Source organism: Sinohyriopsis cumingii, chromosome 6, assembly GCF_028554795.1.
Source record: "Sinohyriopsis cumingii isolate HCF-2022 chromosome 6, ASM2855479v2, whole genome shotgun sequence".
Taxonomy (NCBI): domain Eukaryota; kingdom Metazoa; phylum Mollusca; class Bivalvia; order Unionida; family Unionidae; genus Sinohyriopsis; species Sinohyriopsis cumingii.
This window is the reverse complement of record NC_142966.1, coordinates 83,707,043-83,728,651: the sequence shown is the minus strand read 5'-3', so window position 1 is coordinate 83,728,651 and position 21,609 is coordinate 83,707,043. Positions and strand designations below refer to the sequence as shown.

General features: G+C 37.9%; 1 protein-coding gene across 1 annotated transcript in view; it reads left to right on the top strand.

Moving 5' to 3' along the window:
- Positions 1-20,800, top strand: part of LOC149797345 (uncharacterized) — a 37,709-nt gene extending 16,909 nt beyond the window's left edge. Inside the window, exons 2-6 of the mRNA XM_089960398.1 lie at positions 13,915-14,265; positions 14,778-15,158; positions 16,211-16,441; positions 18,799-18,901; positions 19,565-20,800. Of these exons, the coding sequence (XP_089816524.1) occupies positions 13,915-14,265; positions 14,778-15,158; positions 16,211-16,441; positions 18,799-18,901; positions 19,565-20,339 (1,841 nt within the window). The 3' untranslated portion in view covers positions 20,340-20,800. The remainder of the gene's footprint in view (positions 1-13,914; positions 14,266-14,777; positions 15,159-16,210; positions 16,442-18,798; positions 18,902-19,564) is intronic.
- Positions 20,801-21,609: the final 809 nt, after the last annotated feature.

Sequence of the window (21,609 nt, the reverse complement as noted above, 5' to 3'; positions counted from 1 at the left end):
TCGTTTAACTTTGTGCCTAATGTAATATCCACTCATAATCAGTCTTCTTGTACTTTGGAACAGAGCATAATTTAAAAACGGATGAATCACTTTGAGTTTGCGTTTCACTTGTATTTTCACCAGCTCTCGGTAAATGCGTTCTCTCAACTCCACAGGCAAAGCACGAATGTTCTCTAGCAAAGTATCCATGAATAGGTCATACTAAATCCTCTTTGGTCTGACACAAGAAATGTACTCTTTGCACAAACATGGTTTTACTTCAGTGTCGAATTTAAATCGTTGAGTCACTAATCTACACATTACAATTCGTTCAGAAGTTTCCTCTTTCACTAAGTTGACATTGTGTTCAAGATGTTGGTAATTCGTTAACTCTTCCTCTGGAATTCGATGCAGTACGTTTACAATGATGTAACTACAATCGTCCATACCAAACCAATCCTTTTTAAAACTAGAGGATCGTTGATCAATGTCTGTCCGATGGAACACTTTCAATTGAATCAATCCTTGTATAGCCTTCAGGTACCAGTGGTTCAAACACCGGTGACGTAACGGATGCAATTGTTCTTTACGTTTGACTTGTATTTTAACCAGTTCTCGATAAATGCGTTCTCTCAACTCCACAGGCAAAGCACGAATGTTCTCTTGTAAAGTATCCATGAACAGATTATTATGGTAAGAAGTTACTTCAATGTCTCGGTCCCACTAAGGGTAAGTAATGACAATTCGGTGACCATCGAGCATGTTCTACGTAGGCCGAATCTTGCGGTTCCCAGTGGTGAAGTGACACACCGCAACTGAAGCACTTGACTTTATCTCCTTCGCCCAAGTAGAAAAATCCGGCTCTGGCTAATTCTTCGGGGGTCGGTCCTCCCAGATACTTTGGCCATTTTCCTTTGAACGATTGAAGACGATTTTCAAAGTCGCAGTATTCCGACAAACGCACAGGAAACGAATATTCGTCTTTCACAGGTTCGTTTCGATGAGGGTTGAGTGACATGGGTAGGAGTTTGCTCAGGGCTGGATGACATCCGTAGGGGGGTAGACGTGAAGGTGAACATTCCCCTTTAAAACGAAACCCAGTAAAATGTCCAAGAGGACGAGCGGCATCGCTTTCGCATCCCACAGGTTTGACACGCACAGCATCACTTTCCATGATAGGGGTAGGGACACTAAAGTTCCCATGATGCTTTACGGCATCGCTCAGGTCACAAGGTACAGCATCGTATCCATCGCAAGGCTCACAATCGCACTCATGTGCAAACTCCGTTACGCAATTACAATGGTAACCACATGGACAATCGCAGTTTCCTTCCGGACATTTTCCGTCGCAATGCATGGGTCTTATCCATCCAATATTAGTCACACTAGAGGAAGATACAACTTTTTTACAATCCCCAAACTGGAACGATGCCTCTTTCAAAGTATTCATCTTGTTCGTTCGGTCTTGGTAGTCACAATGAACTATCGATCTTGCCTAGGCTTCCTTTTTTATATACAGACTAATACCGACGTGTCCATACGGTAAGGTGAAATGATTGGGAAGTCGCACTCGCTTCTGGTATACGATTTGATAGACTTTTTCCAAGGGTCGACTGACGATGTGGTGAGTGGGTAAACGTACAATCTTGTTCGGTTGGTGAGTGGTCACTTTAAAGTTTCCATCCTCTCCCGATTGCAAGGCTTCTTTCAATACCCCAAAGTTGACCACTCGACTGGTACGATAATTCAGAGTCAGTCCTTTCACTTTGCACGTCGTGTGCACTTCTCCTTGTGGGTCCCGGTATTCGTAGCCGTAATTTTTAGGACCGCCACTGACGAAACTTAGAATCTTGTCGTCGGGATGCTCGTCTGTCCAGGCTCCTAAACGGTCTCCTTCGATGTCAGGGTGATGTTGAATCGGGTGATGGATGTAAATGCAACTGTCCGTGTCAAAGTACAGGACGCGTTCTTCTAACAGTTCTAAAGCTTCGTACAATTTTAAGCGAGCATGGGCTGTCACGTAAGCCGCAATGATGACATTTCCAAAAGGGTCGTCTTGTACAAAGTCCAGATCTTCTTCGTAATTGACCAAGATCAAATCCTCACGAACGACGTCCACGTGTTTCATGTATTTGGTTTTGTCGTGAATCATTTGGAAGTAGCGGGAAGGTTCTGTCAAATATTCCGTCTTGGGTAAACACGGTCGTTGTGCCATTTTACCCCACAAGCAATTTAACATCACGTTGGCAAACGATCGCCTGCCTTCGTTTTTCTCGATGTGGTCTAAAGTGATGCCTTCTTGTTCGTAGTATTTCTCTTTGAATTGTATTTGGTCTTCGGGAGTGTGACACCAGGAAGGATAGCCGCTGGCTTCTTGTTTCAGTTTCAAAAAGGCATCCACGTAGTCGGCGAAAATGCCTTTCTGAGTAGGGTCACCCTTGCGGTATTGTTGTGTCTTGGGAAAGTGGCAAATTTCGTACACTTCTAACAGTTGGTATCCCATGTCCAGAGCTTTGAACAATTCTACGCTGACCCAGGTTCCCGTCAAGGCCCGTTCTTCCTGGCTGTGCTGACAAGGTTGGTCTTGGTTGCACGTTTCGGCACAAGTACGGCACAAGGGAAACATCAGTTTGCCTTGACAATGGTGAGGTAAGACGGGATGGTATAGGTTCGTGGGAGGCAAAACTTTACACTTGATCAAGCCTTCGTATTGTCGAATGTTGACCAGGTCGATGTGTTCCGTCAGCAATTGCGGGTGCCCTACAGGAAAGCGACAATATTTGCACACGTAGGGATACAGCGAACACACGTCCAAGTATTTGATTTCTTCTCCTTTCTCTTCGTCGGCTTGGTACAGCAAACAGGTGGCATTGGTCCTTCCTCCGTACAAACTATCCCTCGGGTTTAGGGGGTCCATCAGCTTGTAACTTTCCACGGCACGTTTAAACTCGGGATCGGTTTTCATACGGTGATCGTATTCGTGTTCCCACATTTCCACCACTTGGTATCCTTCCTGTTCCAACTTTAGGCGCCGCTGACAAGTGTCCTGGTACAAGTCTTCCATGGTTCGTTGCAAAAACTGATTTTTAGTGCCACGGTCAGGGTAACAGACGGGACATCCGTGAAATAAGCAACCGTTAAACTCGTACACGATCTTGGGGTTTTCTAAGTCCCAGCCATCGACCGAATACCTTCCGATGGTCTTTTCGCCCCCTCCGTTGCGGGCATGCTGAATCCACTTGTCTTCCTTGTCGCACAAGTAATGTAACCAACGTAGGGCTTTGACCGAGTATTGACGTTTGACAAAGTGGGTCGTTTGAGGACTGATGACAGCCACGGTGTTTTCAGGCATGAATCGTTGTCGATACACTAAGGAACACGCTTTGGCAATGGTGCAAGCTTCTTTCAAAGGATCGACCCCTCCGTGTTCCATGAACAGTTCTCGAAATTTTCCACAGCAACGCCGTAAAATGTCCACGTCGGAACGACAATACTTTAGCATTTCTTCCTGAAAGTCGAAAGGGTCCGAGGCGTGAGCCTGGTACCAAGCGTAGAAAGCTTCTCGTTGTTCGGTACGCATGTTGTCGGGGTCGTAATAGTGAGCCTCAGGTAAATGGGGTAGAACGGCGTGTTGATTGGCTTCCGTATTGAAAAAGTGTGGAAAGTACCCTTTAGCCATTTCTGTCATTCCAAACGTTTTAGGCATTCGACTCAAAGGCATGGCCAAGTAACTCATCGAATCTTTAAACTGTACTTGTCCCACTTGCATGAAAATGATTTTGGCTCCGTTCAAAGTCACTTTAGGACGCTCGGTGCCTTGTTCCGTATAGTACCTCAAAAGAAACTGTCCATCGTATCCGGAGAAATTGTGAGCCATCACCGTGGCATGACGATGACAATCTCCGTAACGTTCGATGTCCTCTTGGCTCCACGTCTTGTCGACGGGGTCTAAGACCCATTGGGCAAAATCGGCTAGCGTGTTAGGTCCTCGAAAGATTTTTTCACGCCCTCCGGGAATCTTGCTGCAGTGAGGGCAATGACTGAAGATAGGTTCTTGAATGCACTTCTCGCACGCTCGATGAGCCACGCAGAAATTAGGAATGTGAATGCCGGTCTCTTGCATGCATTCGAAATCGAAAAAGATGAAATTGCCTTTTTTATTCTTGTGACCGTCCTCTTTCTCTGGTGGGGGTTGGTATTTTTGCACGTAACATTGGTGTTCCAAGTCCACGATGTGGTGACAAATGTGACATTTTTTCTTTCCTCGACATATGTGTGCCTTGGTATTATTGGTACGTAGGCCTTGTCTACACGTAGGGCACAATCTCAGGAGTTGACAAGCACATTTTTTCTGTGAACCTTGTGTCTTCAGATGTTGTTGGTAACAGGTAGGGCTGACAAACGTGCGCAGACAAGTTGAACAAGGCACTGGTTCTTCGCTCAGACAGGGTGAAGAGGCCAAACATCCTGAGCATTTCGATCCACAATGTTTGTGTTGCTCTCGATTATTATAACCATAGTCACATTTCTCACAATAATAAACATATCCCAGGAATCCAGTGATACTGGTAATGGTATCGAAATGGTCATCGTGATGATAGACATGAATGTATTTTCCGTCCTTAAAGTCTTGGCCTCGAAACAACAGAGGCCCGCGCATTTCTTGAGGGTGCACTTTCAAGGTGTAGCGTGGAGCTAGGACATCTTGCAATTTTTGCATCTCAGGAATGCCACAGGGTGTGTCTTTGGACAGGCCAGCTTGTTGCAACAGGAGTTCTGCTTCATATCGTTGTTTGGCTCGATCGGATCGTTGAATAGTTTTCCAGGTTCTTTTCCATTCTACCGTGTCGTTCTTGTTGGCATAGGTTCGTCCCACCACGATGGCACGGACTAAACACATCTGGTCTTGAGGATTGTGAATTTGGACGAGGCTCTTTTTGGTACTGCGAAGTTCGTTCACCAATAAGACCTTATTGCGTTGTCCAGTCCCTTGAGGAAGAGAGACGTGGGCCATTTTCAGTGTGGCTTTACCATCGGTGATGTCAAACTGGTCATTAGATTGTTGTACGTGTTGAATCTTGTCCATGATTTTGGAAGGGGTTAGTTCTGCGGGTCTGCTAAACTCGATCCAAACAGGGGATTTCAAACCGTCGTGATCTATGGATAGTGTCAAGCGATCGTCTTCTTTGGGTTGACATTGTCGCTTAAGTGAAGTGAGCAAAGAATCCCACATCTCGGTGATGAACCCTTCTGCTTTCTCCAAGGGTACGTCGGACTTGAAATCTTTAAACTTCACCGTGTAGGTGTAAGCCGTGGTTCTAAATTTTCTAGAGGAGCGCTTTTCCGTCTCTCGAATGGAATAGTATTTTTCAGGGTTGACTAAGGGTGACGAACTTGGTTTAGAGGGTTCGGATTCTGGTTCACTCATGTCCTCTTCAAAATCACTAGCATGAATTTGTGCCAAGATTTCAGCCCTGGTACGAGGCGATAGATCACGTTTCTGCCTCTTACTTTCTTTTTCTTTCCTCTCAAATGAATGGGATCGTTTCATCTTGAGTGAAAAACGTCAAATGACTCAAGTTCAAACACCATAGACTAATTTATAGTCATGGCAGACTAGCGTATATAAAAGGGTGTGTGTCTTGTTCTTTCACTATTCATTTCACTCTCAAGCCGAGCACAACGATGGAAGAGACTAACCAAATCGAACGTTTCGTCAGAGCTTTGCGAGGGGTCATTAGAAAATTCTCTTCAGACCAGCCTACGGACTACTCTCCTTCCTTTCGAGATAAAAGTCAGGATACTTGCTATATCTGTCAGAAGAAAGGGCATTGGTCTTCAGAATGTCCAGACCGTCAAAAAAGAACAAAAACAGGGACTAAAAAAGACAAAAGTCAAGATACCTGTTATTATTGTAAAGAAAAAGGACATTGGTCTCCAGATTGCCCAAAAAAGAAACAAGAGGAGTCAGAAGAAAAGAAGGATTCTTCAGAAGAAGAGAGGGATTCTTCAGAGGAAGAAGAGGAAGAAAAAAGACAATTCTATTTAAATGAGGCAAAGAAACACGAGAAGAAAAGAAGAAGGGAAGAAAATGAGAAGAAAGAAGAGGGAATGAAGGTGAAGAAATTCAAAAAACAGAGAGACTAAAAAAAGGAGAAAGAAGAAGTCAATGAACTTTTTATTAAAGTGTTGTGTTGTGAATTGTGAATTGGATTGTAAAAAAATGGAGAAAAGAATAAATTAGGTATAAAAAGGTAAGTGTCTTTGAGTTATGATTTTAAAATAAGAACGTACACTCACGCACTCATACACAAACACGTACTATAAGGGTAAAATGGGTGGGTTTTTTTTTTTTTTTTCAGTTATTGGCAAATTGAAATTGTATATCTTTTCGAGAAATGTGGCTGGCCCTGAAAAGGGCCTTTTATTATTTCGGTGCAGGGGTGAGTTTAACCAATCAACTTTAACTGCCTTATGCCTTTGCCACGGCCAAGGCCTACTTCTGAACTGCGTAATGTTGATGATGATTGGGTTGAAATCACTAAGGGTGGTACGGTAGGCTTAGTCACAGGGTTGACGTGTTTAGCTCGGGAAGGTCGTATTCTCTTCGGTCGTGATAAAGAAGTCTGATACATTTGTTTCAGACTTCTTAACTCCGCTAAAATGTCCAACAGTACCGTGACCGTTTGATTTTCACCCTCTTGTTTCTTTGCTGCTACTTCTTCTTGCTGTTGCTGCTGTTGTTTTTTTCTTACCTCTTCTTCTTGCTGCTGTTGCTGTAGGAGAAAAACTTGTTCGGCTTCCTTTTGTCGTTGTATAAATTTCTCCAATTCTTCTTTCTGTCTCTGTCTAAAATTTTCCACTTGCGGTAATGAAGAAGGTAACACAGGTTCCGGAACAAATTCTTGCGAGGAGAGAAAATCCACAAAATCCCAATTCACCTCTTCTGAAAGTAAGTCCGGGTTCCCTTGGGCGGTCTCCCCTGCTGGTGCACCCCATTGGATCGTTTTCTGAGTTTCCGTCATGTTGAATCACTGTCGCATAGATTGACTGCACACAAGCGCTAGCGAATCTATATTGACTACGTGACGTCACAGACTGCTCTCTTCGGATTGGATGCGGGCTGACTGAATTCTGTAACGCGTGTTCGGATTGGTGAATGAACTCAATCCGTTTCAATCCTTTCTGTCCCTATAAATAAGCGCAGTTCACTGCATTGATTCACCTATTCTCGGAGCCTCAACATGTGGACCGACGTTGAATCTTCAACCCTTGTGTCAACAATGATGTTCAGGACGGACATGCTCATGTATGTCCGATCCAAGTGGACCGTTGTCCACAGGACCAGCAGCAGCCTGTGGATAAGAAGAGTCTATATAGAGAGACAAGGTTGCCTCAAGAGGACTCTGATGTATGGCCCTGCTGTAAGACGAAGTTTGAGGACAAGAAGATGTCACAAATGCCCTTTATGTTAAGGGCATATTAACATAAACCAAAGGCCCTTTTCAGGGCCAGCCATATATCTCGAAAAGAGATAGCCTTTATAATTGCCTACCCTTTTTTCAAAAAAAAAAAAAAAATCCCATGTTAATTTCCCTTGACGCTAATCAGACCCAAGATTTTTTTTCTCCATGTTAATATTCCCTTGTCGCTAATCGGACCCACGATTTTTTTTTCTCCATGTTAAATTTCCCTTGTCGCTAGACAGACCCACGATATTTTTCTCCATGTTAATTTCCCTTGTCGCTAATCGAACCCACGATTTTTCTCCATGTTAAATTTCCCTTGTCGCTAATCGGACCCAAGGGTCTCTGTAATGCTAATTCCCATTGTCGCTAATCCTACCCCTTTCACTACTGCTGTTAAATCCAATCTGACTGCAGTAAGTTAACGTGACATTTTGTAAGCTGTTCAATCCAATCTGACTACAGTAAGTTAACTTGACATTTTGTAAGCTATTCAATCCAATCTGACTGCAGTAAGTTAACTTGACATTTTGTAAGCTATTCAATCCAATCTGACTACAGTACGTTAACTTGACATTTTGTAAGCTATTCAATCCAATCTGACTACAGTAAGTTAACTTGACATTTTGTAAGCTATTCAATCCAATCTGACTGCAGTAAGTTAACTTGACATTTTGTAAGCTATTCAATCCAATCTGACTACAGTACGTTAACTTGACATTTTGTAAGCTATTCAATCCAATCTGACTGCAGTAAGTTAACGTGACATTTTGTAAGCTATTCAATCCAATCTGACTTCAGTACGTTAACTTGACATTTTGTAAGCTATTACATCCAATTTGACTACAAAGTTAACTTGACATTTTGTAAGCTATTCAATCCAATCTGACTACAGTAAGTTAACTTGACATTTTGTAAGCTGTTCAGTCCAATCTGACTGCAGTAAGTTAACTTGACATTTTGTAAGCTGTTAAATCCAATCTGACTGCAGTAAGTTAACGTGACATTTTGTAAGCTGTTCAATCCAATCTGACTACAGTAAGTTAACTTGACATTTTGTAAGCTATTCAATCTAATCTGACTGCAGTAAGTTAACTTGACATTTTGTAAGCTGTTCAGTCCAATCTGACTACAGTAAGTTAACTTGACATTTTGTAAGCTATTCAATCCAGTCTGACTACAGTAAGTTAACTTGACATTTTGTAAGCTATTCAATCCAATCTGACTGCAGTAAGTTAACTTGACAGTTTGTAAGCTATTCAATCCAATCTGACTGCATTAAGTTAACTTGACATTTTGTAACCCATTCAACACTATCTCACCATAGACGCAAGTCCAGTTGAGCAATGCTGCACAAAATATTATTTAATTTTTTTTAACGGTTCTTAAAGGGACAAATCTTCATGAAGAAGCAAACAGTTGCGAGTCAAATAACTTCTACAAAATTTTCATGCTGGAAGGTAGTAAAGTCTATGTTAATTGCTCAAGCTCATACAATGTTCGTTTTTCTCACGGTAAAGTGTAACTTCCGTAGACGCACACAATTAAGTGTCACATGTCGTTATGGGAAATCTTTATTTTCAAATGTGAAAATGTAAGGATATCTTTTTCACATGTGAAACTTTTGGAATACAAAATATGAGAATATTTCACCAGTAAGTTCCTACATTTCACTCTGTGTACATACATACAGACACGCGCACGCACGCACGCACGCACACACACACACACACATGCATACATACATACATACATACATACATACATACAGGGGCCGTGAGTGGCCGAGTGGTCTAAAATGCTCTCCGTTACGGATCACTGCCATCTCACCTCTGTCTGCGTGGATTCGAGTCTCAGATTCGGCCAATGTGAGTATGTGAAAAAGCCTGCCAGTAGCTTCTCGTGGGTCGGTGGTTCTTTCCGGAGGTTTTCCCGGGTTCTTTCTCCACCATTAATACTGGCCGCCATGTATAGCCCATCGTGTGCTGAAAAATGGCGTTAAACCCCACAACAACATACATACATACATACATACATACATACATACAACTTTCAATTTAAGCCGAGGGTAAGATATGTCAAACACAGATACAACTGTAAATTGCTTTTTAAGATGAAGATTGGATGAATGAAAAGGTATTAAAAGTGGGACAAATGTGGTTACACTATATTGTGAGATATGGCAGGATACAACACTTTATGGACAGGTAACTACTACAGCTATAGTAATGCTTAAAATACGTTTTGATGATTAAACATATTACATTTTCCATAAAGTGTGTTATATCCTCTATGTCCCGTAGGTGTACCTGCGAGTCACTCCTCTGGCATCCTCTCAACATACAACGCAAGCGAGAGGACCGATAGACATTCTAATATATACCTTCCAAGTGATCTTATAAAAGAACTATTTGTTTTGATTAAAATATTTCATGAATATTTCATGATTGTGATGATTAATACAGAAAGGAGAGGTATTCTAAAAGCTGAAACGGCAGCACTTTACCTAGCTTAAGCACTTTTAGGATGCAACAAAAAATGTCGCTGAGTCATTCCTAAGTTCTAATTGCTATACAGAATCCCCCCTAATGTCTTTGAAAAAAAACCCCACAAATGTTGGCGCTTGAATCAGGCTTACATAAGATGGTTGTTTCACTGCCCTCCGTTAAATGTATTTATGTCCAAGAATTCGTCAGCCCTTTCACTCTCTTACCAATATATGGTCAACAAGCTTGTACTTTGTCAAAGCCAGATGTTGTATTACCGTAATTGACGTGATGTATGCCTAGTTGGATTGGGGCCCTCAAACTGATTGCAAATAAGTTACATTATCTTGTGACATCCATTTTGTCTCTAAGCAGCCTGGCTTAATCCAGTTATCATTGTTTTCCGTTGTTTTAACTGATATCATTTCACGCAACAAGATTGTATGTAAAATACAAAAATGAAAGTCTACTATCAAGACGAGTCAATCCAATAGCTTCTACTTGACTTTAGATGATGGTTTAGGGATTGTATTGTGCTTAATATGTTGTTGTGGAATTTAGTCTTCTACTTCTTATGTGTTGATGTAACCTTTAATGACAAAACCGTTCATTAAATGTCATTTTACTCAAATGTAGATTGCCATCGGTCCAAGTATAATGTATTTACTTTCTTTCTTAGGGTCATAAGTTTTGAAAAAATTCAAGACATGTTAATGTAATTTTAAAATCAAACCTGATACATGGACATCTGACGATACAACTTTCCTGTCAACAACCATACTATGTAATCAAATAGTCCTGACGCTTTTCGGGAAAAAAGGGAAAGTACGGTCAAAATGAGTTTATTTTCAAGGAAATATATACCTTTAGACTTGTCTATGTCACACTTTATTGTCTGATCTTCAATTACTTAGTTTTCTTAACCATGGTTATGAAGTGGTAATATAAACAACGGGTTGAGTATAGTAACAATTTTTTTTTATCAAGAACAAATTATATGTTTTACATCATGGCAGAAGCAACAAAACTTTTACTTGAATGTGCATCACAAAGATTCATTAAATGTTTAATGACATTCCTCAATCAGATTTATTTACAAAGGTTTAGCTGATAATATTTAGTTATTGCCTCATCAATAAATCGTTAAGGGACAATAAGTATGTGTTTTCTTACTATTGTGTAATTAGTACTTTTCAATCTCAATGCGCAGTTCCTTTGTAAATATACAAACAACTTATAAGAGCTGTACTTTTGCACAATGCACACAAAGATCTATGGATCAACACAAATCAATACGTTGACCTTGTAAAATTATATTGCTACTTATTCTTAGTTATAGTTACAATATAAACAGCTAAATAGTCTGTATTTGGTAGGGAATATGGCAAAACCAATATAGCTTTTCAAAATCACTAGGGACGGAACTAAAATGTGGCACAGGCTTTGTTTTTGGTAGGGGAATTCTGAAAACTTAGGGTCCCAGTATCTTCTCTATAAAGTCTCTCGGCTGTGCGGACCTGTATTCTTTTCCGCAGTGAATAGGTTTTCAGAGGATAATCTCTGTACTCCATAGGTGACTGTGGATTAAGTGTTTTTACAGGCAACAACCTCTCCAGTCTCTAATACTAATCATAAAAATCAACGACCCACCCCAAAAACATTTCCCCAATGTTTTCTCCATCTATATACGGAGAGAGAGAGAGAGAGAGAGAGAGAGAGAGAGAGAGAGAGCTTTTACAGGAATGTCTTTGTCCACTGCACATTGATATATAAGGTACTTTGTGAATATTAACTACTGCGTTTCAACACTTCCATAAGAGTAATAACAATTTTTACTTCTTTTTATCTTAAGATTAATCACAATACAATTGATTTAATTATACACGCCGTCATATATTGTCCGAGAAAAAAATACCCTTTGCAATAAATAGAGAACTGGGTAACTAAACGCATCCATGTGTCAGGAAATTAATACCCGTGGTGCGTGAAGTTCAAATCGTGGGAAAGAAAGCTTGAGAGCGTAATTTAAAATGAATTCCAGAGCAATAGAATTTACTTACTTACACAAAATTGTTGCGTTGATTTATCAACGTGAATCTTGCATGATAATGAGTTTTAGTCGTTTATAGACAGCTGTGGGGACCATGACAAACTTTCTTGATGGCTTTTATGGGACATCTGCATACACATTTAGCTGCGTTCTCGGGTTTTGCAATACATGTAAGGAGGTTGGACTACAGCTAGAGTAAAATGTTTCTAAAGGAAAAGAAGAGTAAAAAGAACTGACATAGTACACATTTACTGTCTGACATGTAGGATTTTATATGGTTTTCTAGGTGTATGAGACATTTTGCATAACAACTTAAAGTAATAGAATTTTCAGGAACGTAAGCGGCCTACTTGAATATATTTGCAAGAGGCACTGCATGCTATCGTCCTTTTTCGTCTAAAAACACCTGTTACAAATTGTTGGATAGAATACCCACACCCAGTGATTTAATTATGTGTTAATCCTGATTTCAAAAAAGAGTTTTGGGGAGGGAGTGTCTTCAGTGGCTGGTGGTTGGGATACAAAATATTTTTCTGAGATTTCTAATTGTAGTCATTCCAAAAGTACCACAACATTCGATTTTAATACTTTTCTAAATAGGGCTGATATTCCCCGTAAATACGTTTATAAGCCCTTAGAGTGTTTCACTATTGAGTTTTTTCTTTCCAATGTAATTACGCTAGAAACTATCACACCACTGCTGTGCTAGCCAGGCTCGGAAATTGATATTATGTTTTCATTCACAATCCATGTCATATTTATTCCGTACAATTTAGCGATTTTATTAAAATATATTGTTTTTCGTCATGTGATCAATACAGTCTATAAGATTCTATGTATCTAAAAATATTCTATTCAGTCTCCATAATGTTCTAGCCAAAACTCACGCAAGGTATAAAACAGGGGTGCACAACCTTTCTTGGCCAGTGGCCAGATTGCATTTTCTAAGACCACTCGAGGGCCGCAAACACTAATTTCTTTAATATAATTACTGTTCACGGGCCAGATTTATGTGTTGTTTTAATCTGCACTGAGGGCCTGACAGAACACGTTCGCGGGCCTGATCCGGCCCACGGGCCAGGTGTTGTGCACCCCTGGTATAAACGAATCGACTCATTTCATAACTGCATTTGAAATGACCACCCATGTTAAGGTACTCCATATGCTATTTACTTCAGTTTCTGAGAGAGGTTTTGTTTCGTTAGAATCAAATGAGCACGTTTTAATCAAATAAGTAAGTAAAACTGGTCTGTCATTAGAATCAAATGAATACTTAAAGCTGGCTGTCCTTAGAATAAAAAAACACTGAATTTGGTCTGTCGTTAGAATCGAACGAGTACTTGAAGTAGATCTGTCGTTAGAATAACATGAGTAGTTAAATCTGATCTGTCGTTAACATTAAATGAGCAATTAAAACTGGTCTGTCGTCAGAATCAAATGAGTACTCAAAACAGGTCTGTCGTTAGAATCAAATGAGTCCTTAAAGCTTGTCTGTCGTTAGAATCAAATGAATACTTAAATCTGGTCCGTCGTTAGAATAAGATGAGTCCTTAAAGCTGATCTGTCGTTAGAATCAAATGAGTAGTTTTAACTGTCTGTCTGTCGTTAGAATCAAGTGAGAACTTAATATCGGTGTCGGTGTGTCGTTAGAATCAAATGAGTACTTGCAACTGGCCTGTTGCTGAATAAATGATATGTTTAGCATGAGACTGTTGTATTCCATCTCAATGCATCATCACTCTTGACTAAAGTAAATATTCTTTATCCAGTTAGAGGAAATATTAATAAAAAAAATGAGTTAAACACAAAGCATTTACAAACAGACACTTACACAAAACAATAACACAGTTTTGTTAAACAGAAACATGATTGGCCACTATTTGTAGACTTAATCATAGTATGATTCTAACCATTCGTTCTATTATTTTTTCAGACTTTCAGCCCATGAGTGCTATAAATCAGCAGAACTTTAGTGTCTGCATGAAACCAAGTACTCATTCATGCACTACCAGTGAGAAGTTCAAATGTGCATCTGGCAAAATAAAAATTTCTGGTCTGTCATATGGTGAGAATGTGGGTTGTGTAAATAATGACAGCTGTAATTTGAAGACGTGCTGCGATGGAAACAACATGTTATTTCTTCATAACATTACAAAGGATATGATGGTATACAAGAACTGTTCCTTCAAACAAGAGTGCAGCATCAATCTAGCAGACGAAAATTTGTCACCGTCTGGCTTTATAGGCTATATGCGGATTGACATCAATTATACATGTGTCGAAGGTATTCTTTCGTGAACTCTATTAGTGACCCTGTTACTTTCCCTGCTTTGTGGAGTTTGCGAATATATTAATTACGACTCTTAGCATTTAACATAGCTTTGCTTGCAGCGAGTTTAATTCCCTGAATACATGTATTTTCAGAACTGACGCAGCAGATTTTACGCGGGCTACGAAAGGAGATCTGGATTTTCTGGTCATATGATGAATTGCATAAAACAGTAATCGTAGCCAAATTATTTAACAGATTCAAGGAAGTTTGAAATAATCAAGTACTTTAGAAACAAAGATAAATTTAATAATACATATATTCTCTTCCAAGTTGGTTGCTATATCGTGATATTTATGGGGGTTTTGATTACCCAAGAATGGCATTAAGCCGAAACAGGCATTGTCATAATACGTTACTTCCAGAATCAGACTTCGGTGTTTCCTACTAATCCTTTCTACGTAAATATGTTACTTAGATGAAGCAGGCAATCCGTCGGGATTTCATACTTCTTTTTTTTATTTCAGATTTAAACATTGTAAAAATCTGTGACAACTGTAACAAAACATCAGACCAGTTAGAACTAATTTTTGATGGTAGCGAAAATCAAAGACTTGATACGAGTCCTGGAAGATGTAAGTGCTTTGTATCGACCAACCATCCAAATGAAACGTTTCGAGCCTTTATAACGGACATTAGATTAAGAGCACCCTCTTTTTTCTACTCCGACTGTTCCTCTGTTGTGCTCAACATTTTTGATTTTTCGATTGGAAATTGTGAAAGACAGTCATTTTATAGCAGTGGTCGGTATATAATTGATCCAAATTTTTCGAAAACCGTGACCATAGATAAGCTATTTTTGACAAGTAAAAATGACATCCCCAGTTTGGTATGGATCACAGTCACAGGTAAGATTCTTCTTCTTCTTATTATTATTATTTTTATTATTAAGCTAAATCCGAGAGAGAGAGAGAGAGAGAGAGAGAGAGAGAGAGAATGAACAACTTATGCCACGCTTAAATCAACAGTTTTATCTTGCATCGTTGAAGATGATGCCAGATGACATAATTATGGCTTCTGCGTTTCAATTTGTTTCTCTCGTAATTGATTCTATGGAACGGTGTTCTTGATATTCCGTGCGATTTTTGTACAAAAGCTAGCCATCCCTGATATGCTTGTCTTTCAGACGTCTTCGTTCGGAACCTAATAAGAAACATTTCGTAATGGATAATTAAAACGAAACGAGCGCAGTAAAAGAGTCGAACCGAAATAAAGCAAAAATATGCTCTTCTAGGATTGATCGTAGCGTTGACATATTCCGCGCGAATTGCAAACACAACCTTTCTGCACCAGTGACAGGGCGCTATGTTACTAGGGTTTGTAACTGATTGTAGTCTCCTACTACAGGGACGACCTGTTTAATAATCCTACTTTTAGTCAAAATCGCACTATGAGGATAGACTGTTTCCTTCATTTATTGTCAAGATGATTAGCTGAGATAGGTCGTTGGCAATCGGAATTACATTCTCTCTTAAGCGCGTTATGTTCAACATAATTGCAGTTGCATCAGTTGATAAATGAAGGAAGATTTCCATTGATCAGAATATAATGAGGTGACTTTAAGTTTGACAAATGCAGCTGTTGCTGCACTTAATCAGTATCGCTCGAAGGCCGCGCATTCCAGCAAAATATTTCTTGTTATTATTATTATTATTGTTATCAGTCCTACATCCATCCTTAAGTTCATAACAAATAAAACGTGATAGAGTCAATTTCACAGTTGGTGAAGCGACTATATAATATACATTAGATCACACTGTTGAAGATTCTAAAGCTGCTAAAAAGCAATTTAATTTTTGCTAATTGAAATGTTATTTAATAATCATAAATGTATGGTTCTCTCAATAAATTCGCAGATGTATTTGTATGTGCTAACTCCTTTGACTTTCCCTCCATTTAGCGATGAATTCTAGTTCTGTAACAGTTAACTGTTCCGCCATCGAGACAGATCCAGACTACACATTTTTCACAACAAAGAGATCAGCAAAACCATCCGGAAAGCAAACCTTACCGAAAATAATAACTACACAGGACGGACAAACTTCTTTACTTTTGAACCGGACGATCACCCAAGAATGGGGAACAAGTACAGATGGAGCGCATACGGCTACCAACTTTTCTAAAGACGCTGGTAGAATATAATTCATAAATGCTCTTCGGTTTGATTCAAGTTGACGTTACCACTATTTTAAAGTTCAAGCAACTCCGTAACGTTACTTAAATACTTTAAAAATATTTTCCTAAATAAGATGTATCAGCTTCAGTTACTCTGTAGAAAATTAAACTAAATGCCTCCGTCTGTGACGCACAATACTTAGAGAAACATGTAATGATCACCTGTTCATCCGACTTGTGAAATCTGACCAAACACGTTAACATATTCCCAACACAAACGGCATGTAGACTTGTGAAATCTGACCAAACACGTTAACATATTCCCAACACAGACGGCATGTAGACTTGCATTAGTATATTTTGCAAAACTAAAACACTACTTTGTGATTATTGAGAATTCATTCAAGCACATTCTGAATTACATTATTTGTGGTACATCAGAACATTGAAACTATTGGAATTCATTTGGAACATTCCGTACATTTGGACTTGTGATAAGACATTTAGGATTATTAGGGATTTAATTCACAATACTGTATCTTTCGAAAACAAAAAGAGTAAGATGGTTGCAAAAGTGTTTGTGATTATAAATGATATTCTATGAATGTATTGTTATATTTTTCACCAATTTATCTATAATTTCGCTTAAATTAGTGTACATTTTGCATGTCACAACCAACAAGTTGTTTATCCACAGCAGTTAGACTGTTTTAACCGTATTTATGAACTGTTGCGTTGTTAGAAGGTTTATATAGAACTATAACTAGTCTAAATCATTGTACAACGTTCATTTATGTTTTCTTTATTCTTTTAGAAACTAAATTCGAAATAACATGGCGGTTTTCATTTTATTGTTGTAGAAACTAAATTCGAAATAACATGTCGGTTTTCATTTTATTCTTTTAGAAACTAAATTCGAAATAACGTGTCGGTTTTCATTTTATTCTTTTAGAAACTAAATTCGGAATAACGTGTCGGTTTACATTTTATTCTTTTAGAAACTAAATTCGAAATAACGTGTCGGTTTACCTTTTATTCTTGTAGAAACTAAATTCGAAATAACGTGTCGGTTTACATTTTATTATTTTAGAAACTAAATTCGAAATAACGTGTCGGTTTACATTTTATTCTTTTAGAAACTAAATTCGAAATAACGTGTCGGTTTACATTTTATTCTTTTAGAAACTAAATTCGAAATAACGTGTCGGTTTACATTTTATTCTTTTAGAAACTAAATTCGAAATAACGTGTCGGTTTTCATTTTATTCTTTTAGAAACTAAATTCGGAATAACGTGTCGGTTTACATTTTATTCTTTTAGAAACTAAATTCGAAATAACGTGTCGGTTTGCATTGTATTCTTTTAGAAACTAAATTCGAAATAACGTGTCGGTTTACATTGTATTCTTTTAGAAACTAAATTCGAAATAACGTGTCGGTTTACATTTTATTCTTTTAGAAACTAAATTCGAAATAACGTGTCGGTTTACATTGTATTCTTTTAGAAACTAAATTCGAAATAACGTGTCGGTTTACATTTTATTCTTTTAGAAACTAAATTCGAAATAACGTGTCGGTTTACATTTTATTCTTTTAGAAACTAAATTCGAAATAACGTGTCGGTTTACATTTTATTCTTTTAGAAACTAAATTCGAAATAACGTGTCGGTTTACATTTTATTCTTTTAGAAACTAAATTCGAAATAACGTGTCGGTTTACATTTTATTCTTTTAGAAACTAAATTCGAAATAACGTGTCGGTTTACATTTTATTCTTTTAGAAACTAAATTCGAAATAACGTGTCGGTTTACATTTTATTCTTTTAGAAACTAAATTCGAAATAACGTGTCGGTTTACATTGTATTCTTTTAGAAACTAAATTCGAAATAACGTGTCGGTTTACATGCACTGAACTTTATTCTGATACCACTGACATGAAACTTATTTAACATTTTTCAAAACATCCCATATCGCAATCTAAGTATTGTTATGATTATACTAGTATTTGCCCATAGCGTTTTCCCAATAAATGATATTTACCCTATGCTCAGCTTTTAACACTTTTTCCTCTTTTTCTTAGTTCTTGTCGAATGGAGAAAAAGTTTAAATTAAAATCATTTCGTCAGCTTCATAATCTGAATTATCAAGAATTATTTTACCAGGAAACAAGAAATTTAATGACTGAACTGATATATTTCTAAGGAAGAATATAGCACGTAATTCTTCTGTTATCCAAACTCAGAAATGGTTCACCGTAGTAAAGCAAAGCACATGTCGCTAAAACGTCTGTTTCATACTTGTTTACATGAAAACAGGAAATATGTATTGGTAAGTCATAATCTATTCCAATACTTGTCTAATATTACTTTTCAGGGAATGACGACACCATCACTGTAGTACTTTTGCAAGTTGTGCTGCCAGTAGCAGGGGGATTAATTCTAGTAGTGTTTGTATTAGTTACTGTTCTAAGCACACGGTAAGTTTCACAACTTACTTGTCACTCAACTCTGTTTTTCTGCCAGCGACTTCTGTGTCTATATCAATGTCTGTCTGTCCGTTTGACATTGTTTATTGGGTAGAAATATGGTATGTATGTATGTATATCCAGTGCTCGCGTTTAGGATTAAATCACTCTTTCCTACTATTACTACTGCTAATACTACTACTACTACTACTGCCACCATCGTTGAGTCTCATCCTGCTGACTGTGTCCTGAGTTTATTTTCTTGTCATAACAATTTGCAAGTATATGTATATTCAATGCACTTCTTATCGATGTTGAAGTGGCAACATTCCAGAAAATGTAACAGTAGCACTATCCTGTTTATTTGTCAAGATTTTATTGTGTAAATGTTTAAAATGTTAACGGATACGAATCCTGCCTGTGTTGATGTATTCAGAATATTTGTAATATAAGTTGTTATCTCTGCATTTTGATATTGTCTCTTTTTCGTGTATATCATATAACAAATATCAAGCCATTTTAAGACAAACTAAAAAGGCTTACCGCTCTCGTTTCTCTATGTTATGTAATAAAATATAAATGAGCGATATATTCTGATAAACACTAAAAGTTGAAGAAAAAAAACCCACGTGTGACAATGTTTGTAAATTAAATTGGTCTTTAATTAAATTCCAGAAGGCGCAGAAATAAGAAACAAATGGTAAGAACAAAAGTTTCCCGATCGAATAGTTTGGGGAACAATGATCCTCCTTTTGAGCTTGATAATGCAGACGGTGTTCATAGCTATGAAGAAACGACAGAACCTCAAAGCAGAGAACTGCATCTTTTCCCTGACATCGATACGGCCAAAGCAACGGTGCAAGGATATGACCACATTACTTTCGAGAAAATTCCACCAAAAAGAGTCCATAATTATGACCTTATGATCGAAAGTGTTGACTTTCCGATTTTTGATTCCACCTATTCACACATACCTTCTGAAGCATTTTCATCAAAATGTTTCAAACCAAATGGTTATTCGCAGATTAGTTTTGATAAAACTGGTACAGGTGAACAACTGAGTGTACGCGTGGATAGGATTAGAGAATCCAGACAAACTGATGGCTATTCGCACATTGAATTGGAATCAAAACCATCGGTATCCGTTATAAATCCTATTGGAATGTCGGAACCAACCAGCAGTGACAATTATTCATATACAACTATCCAGTCTACAAATGATACCCAAGGAGGCCACAGTAGCTATCGTCCGAGGGAAACCATTTTGGATGGAGATTCTTATTCTCAAGTTGATTTTAATGGAAAGCAAAGCAGAGACGATAACGACTTGGACATGACAATTTGTATCGAGAAGGACAGTGAAAATTACAACTATGCAAAAGTAAATCTAGAACACAAAAAGCAAAAACTGAGGGATAGCATGGAGGTCGTGCAGATTAGCAAAGTTTAACGGTTTAAACAGAACAGATGGAATGGAGAAGGGCAGTGATTGTATCTATGCAAACGTAGATCTAGAGCACAGAAAGCGAAATTTGAGAGATAGCAAGGAGGTCTTAAATGCAAAACAGAGCAGAGAAGTTGTCTTCAAATAAATGCAAGTAGTTGAGAAGTGACAATGAAAAATAATTTTCATATATTCATATAAATAATATAAAGTGTGCACTTGTATGCAGATTATCATGACATCTCACCTTCTGTTTATTGAGTATACGATGAAACGTTACAAAAAATATCTGCTGTGATGTACGTCTCATTTGGGTCATGTCATATATTTTTTACACGTTGAATGAGAGACGGTTGATTGCATAATTACCTCAAATAAGTAGGCTATACTGCTATTATATCTCCATTGGTCGTTTACATACATATTTTCTTTTCATTTTTAACGTACATAGTCATAGTTATGTATGTATACATTCATATATATATATATATATATATATATATATATATATATATATATATATATATATATATATATATATATATATATATATATGCAAATATTCAACCTCCCATCCAACCATCTGATACATTTATTGATATTTATTCATACATACATACATGAACACAAGAAAAGGTCCATGAAGATATATCAAGAATGAATTTTATTTTTTATAAGACTACCATATAAAAGCATAATTCGGCCAAGGGGTCTGTCTATGAGAGACGTGACATTTTATAACTCAAACTGCTAAATTCGAGAAACAAAATACAACTGAAGGTTTTGGTAGAACCGTAAGGGGATCAGAACCAATAAACCAAGGCGACGAATAATTTTTATTTCCGCTGACTGAATGGACTGTCACGCCAGCTGCTTTGAAATTTTTCACGTTAACGTTATTGATAAGATGTTTCTGAATTTCAGTGTTATAACTATAGAAGCCATACAGGTCATTACATAGATGGGGTCGCCACAATGAGTATTCAGTTGACAAGACATAAACATGTCTTCTTTACCTGGTAATAAGAATGGCACAAACATATACTTACATTATTGCATCTTGAATGTCCTCAAAATGTACTTTATTAGTTCTGCAAATCTGAATTACATAAGCTATGCTATGGGTTCTAAAACCTGATTACACAGCGCGAAATTGTAATGTAATTTAGGCTACACTTCCAACTGCAATCACATTTTCCTTAATGCACTCAAAATGAAATGAACGTGATACTCCATAGCTTCTTATTGATAATTTCAGTTGAAAGAGTTCATATTT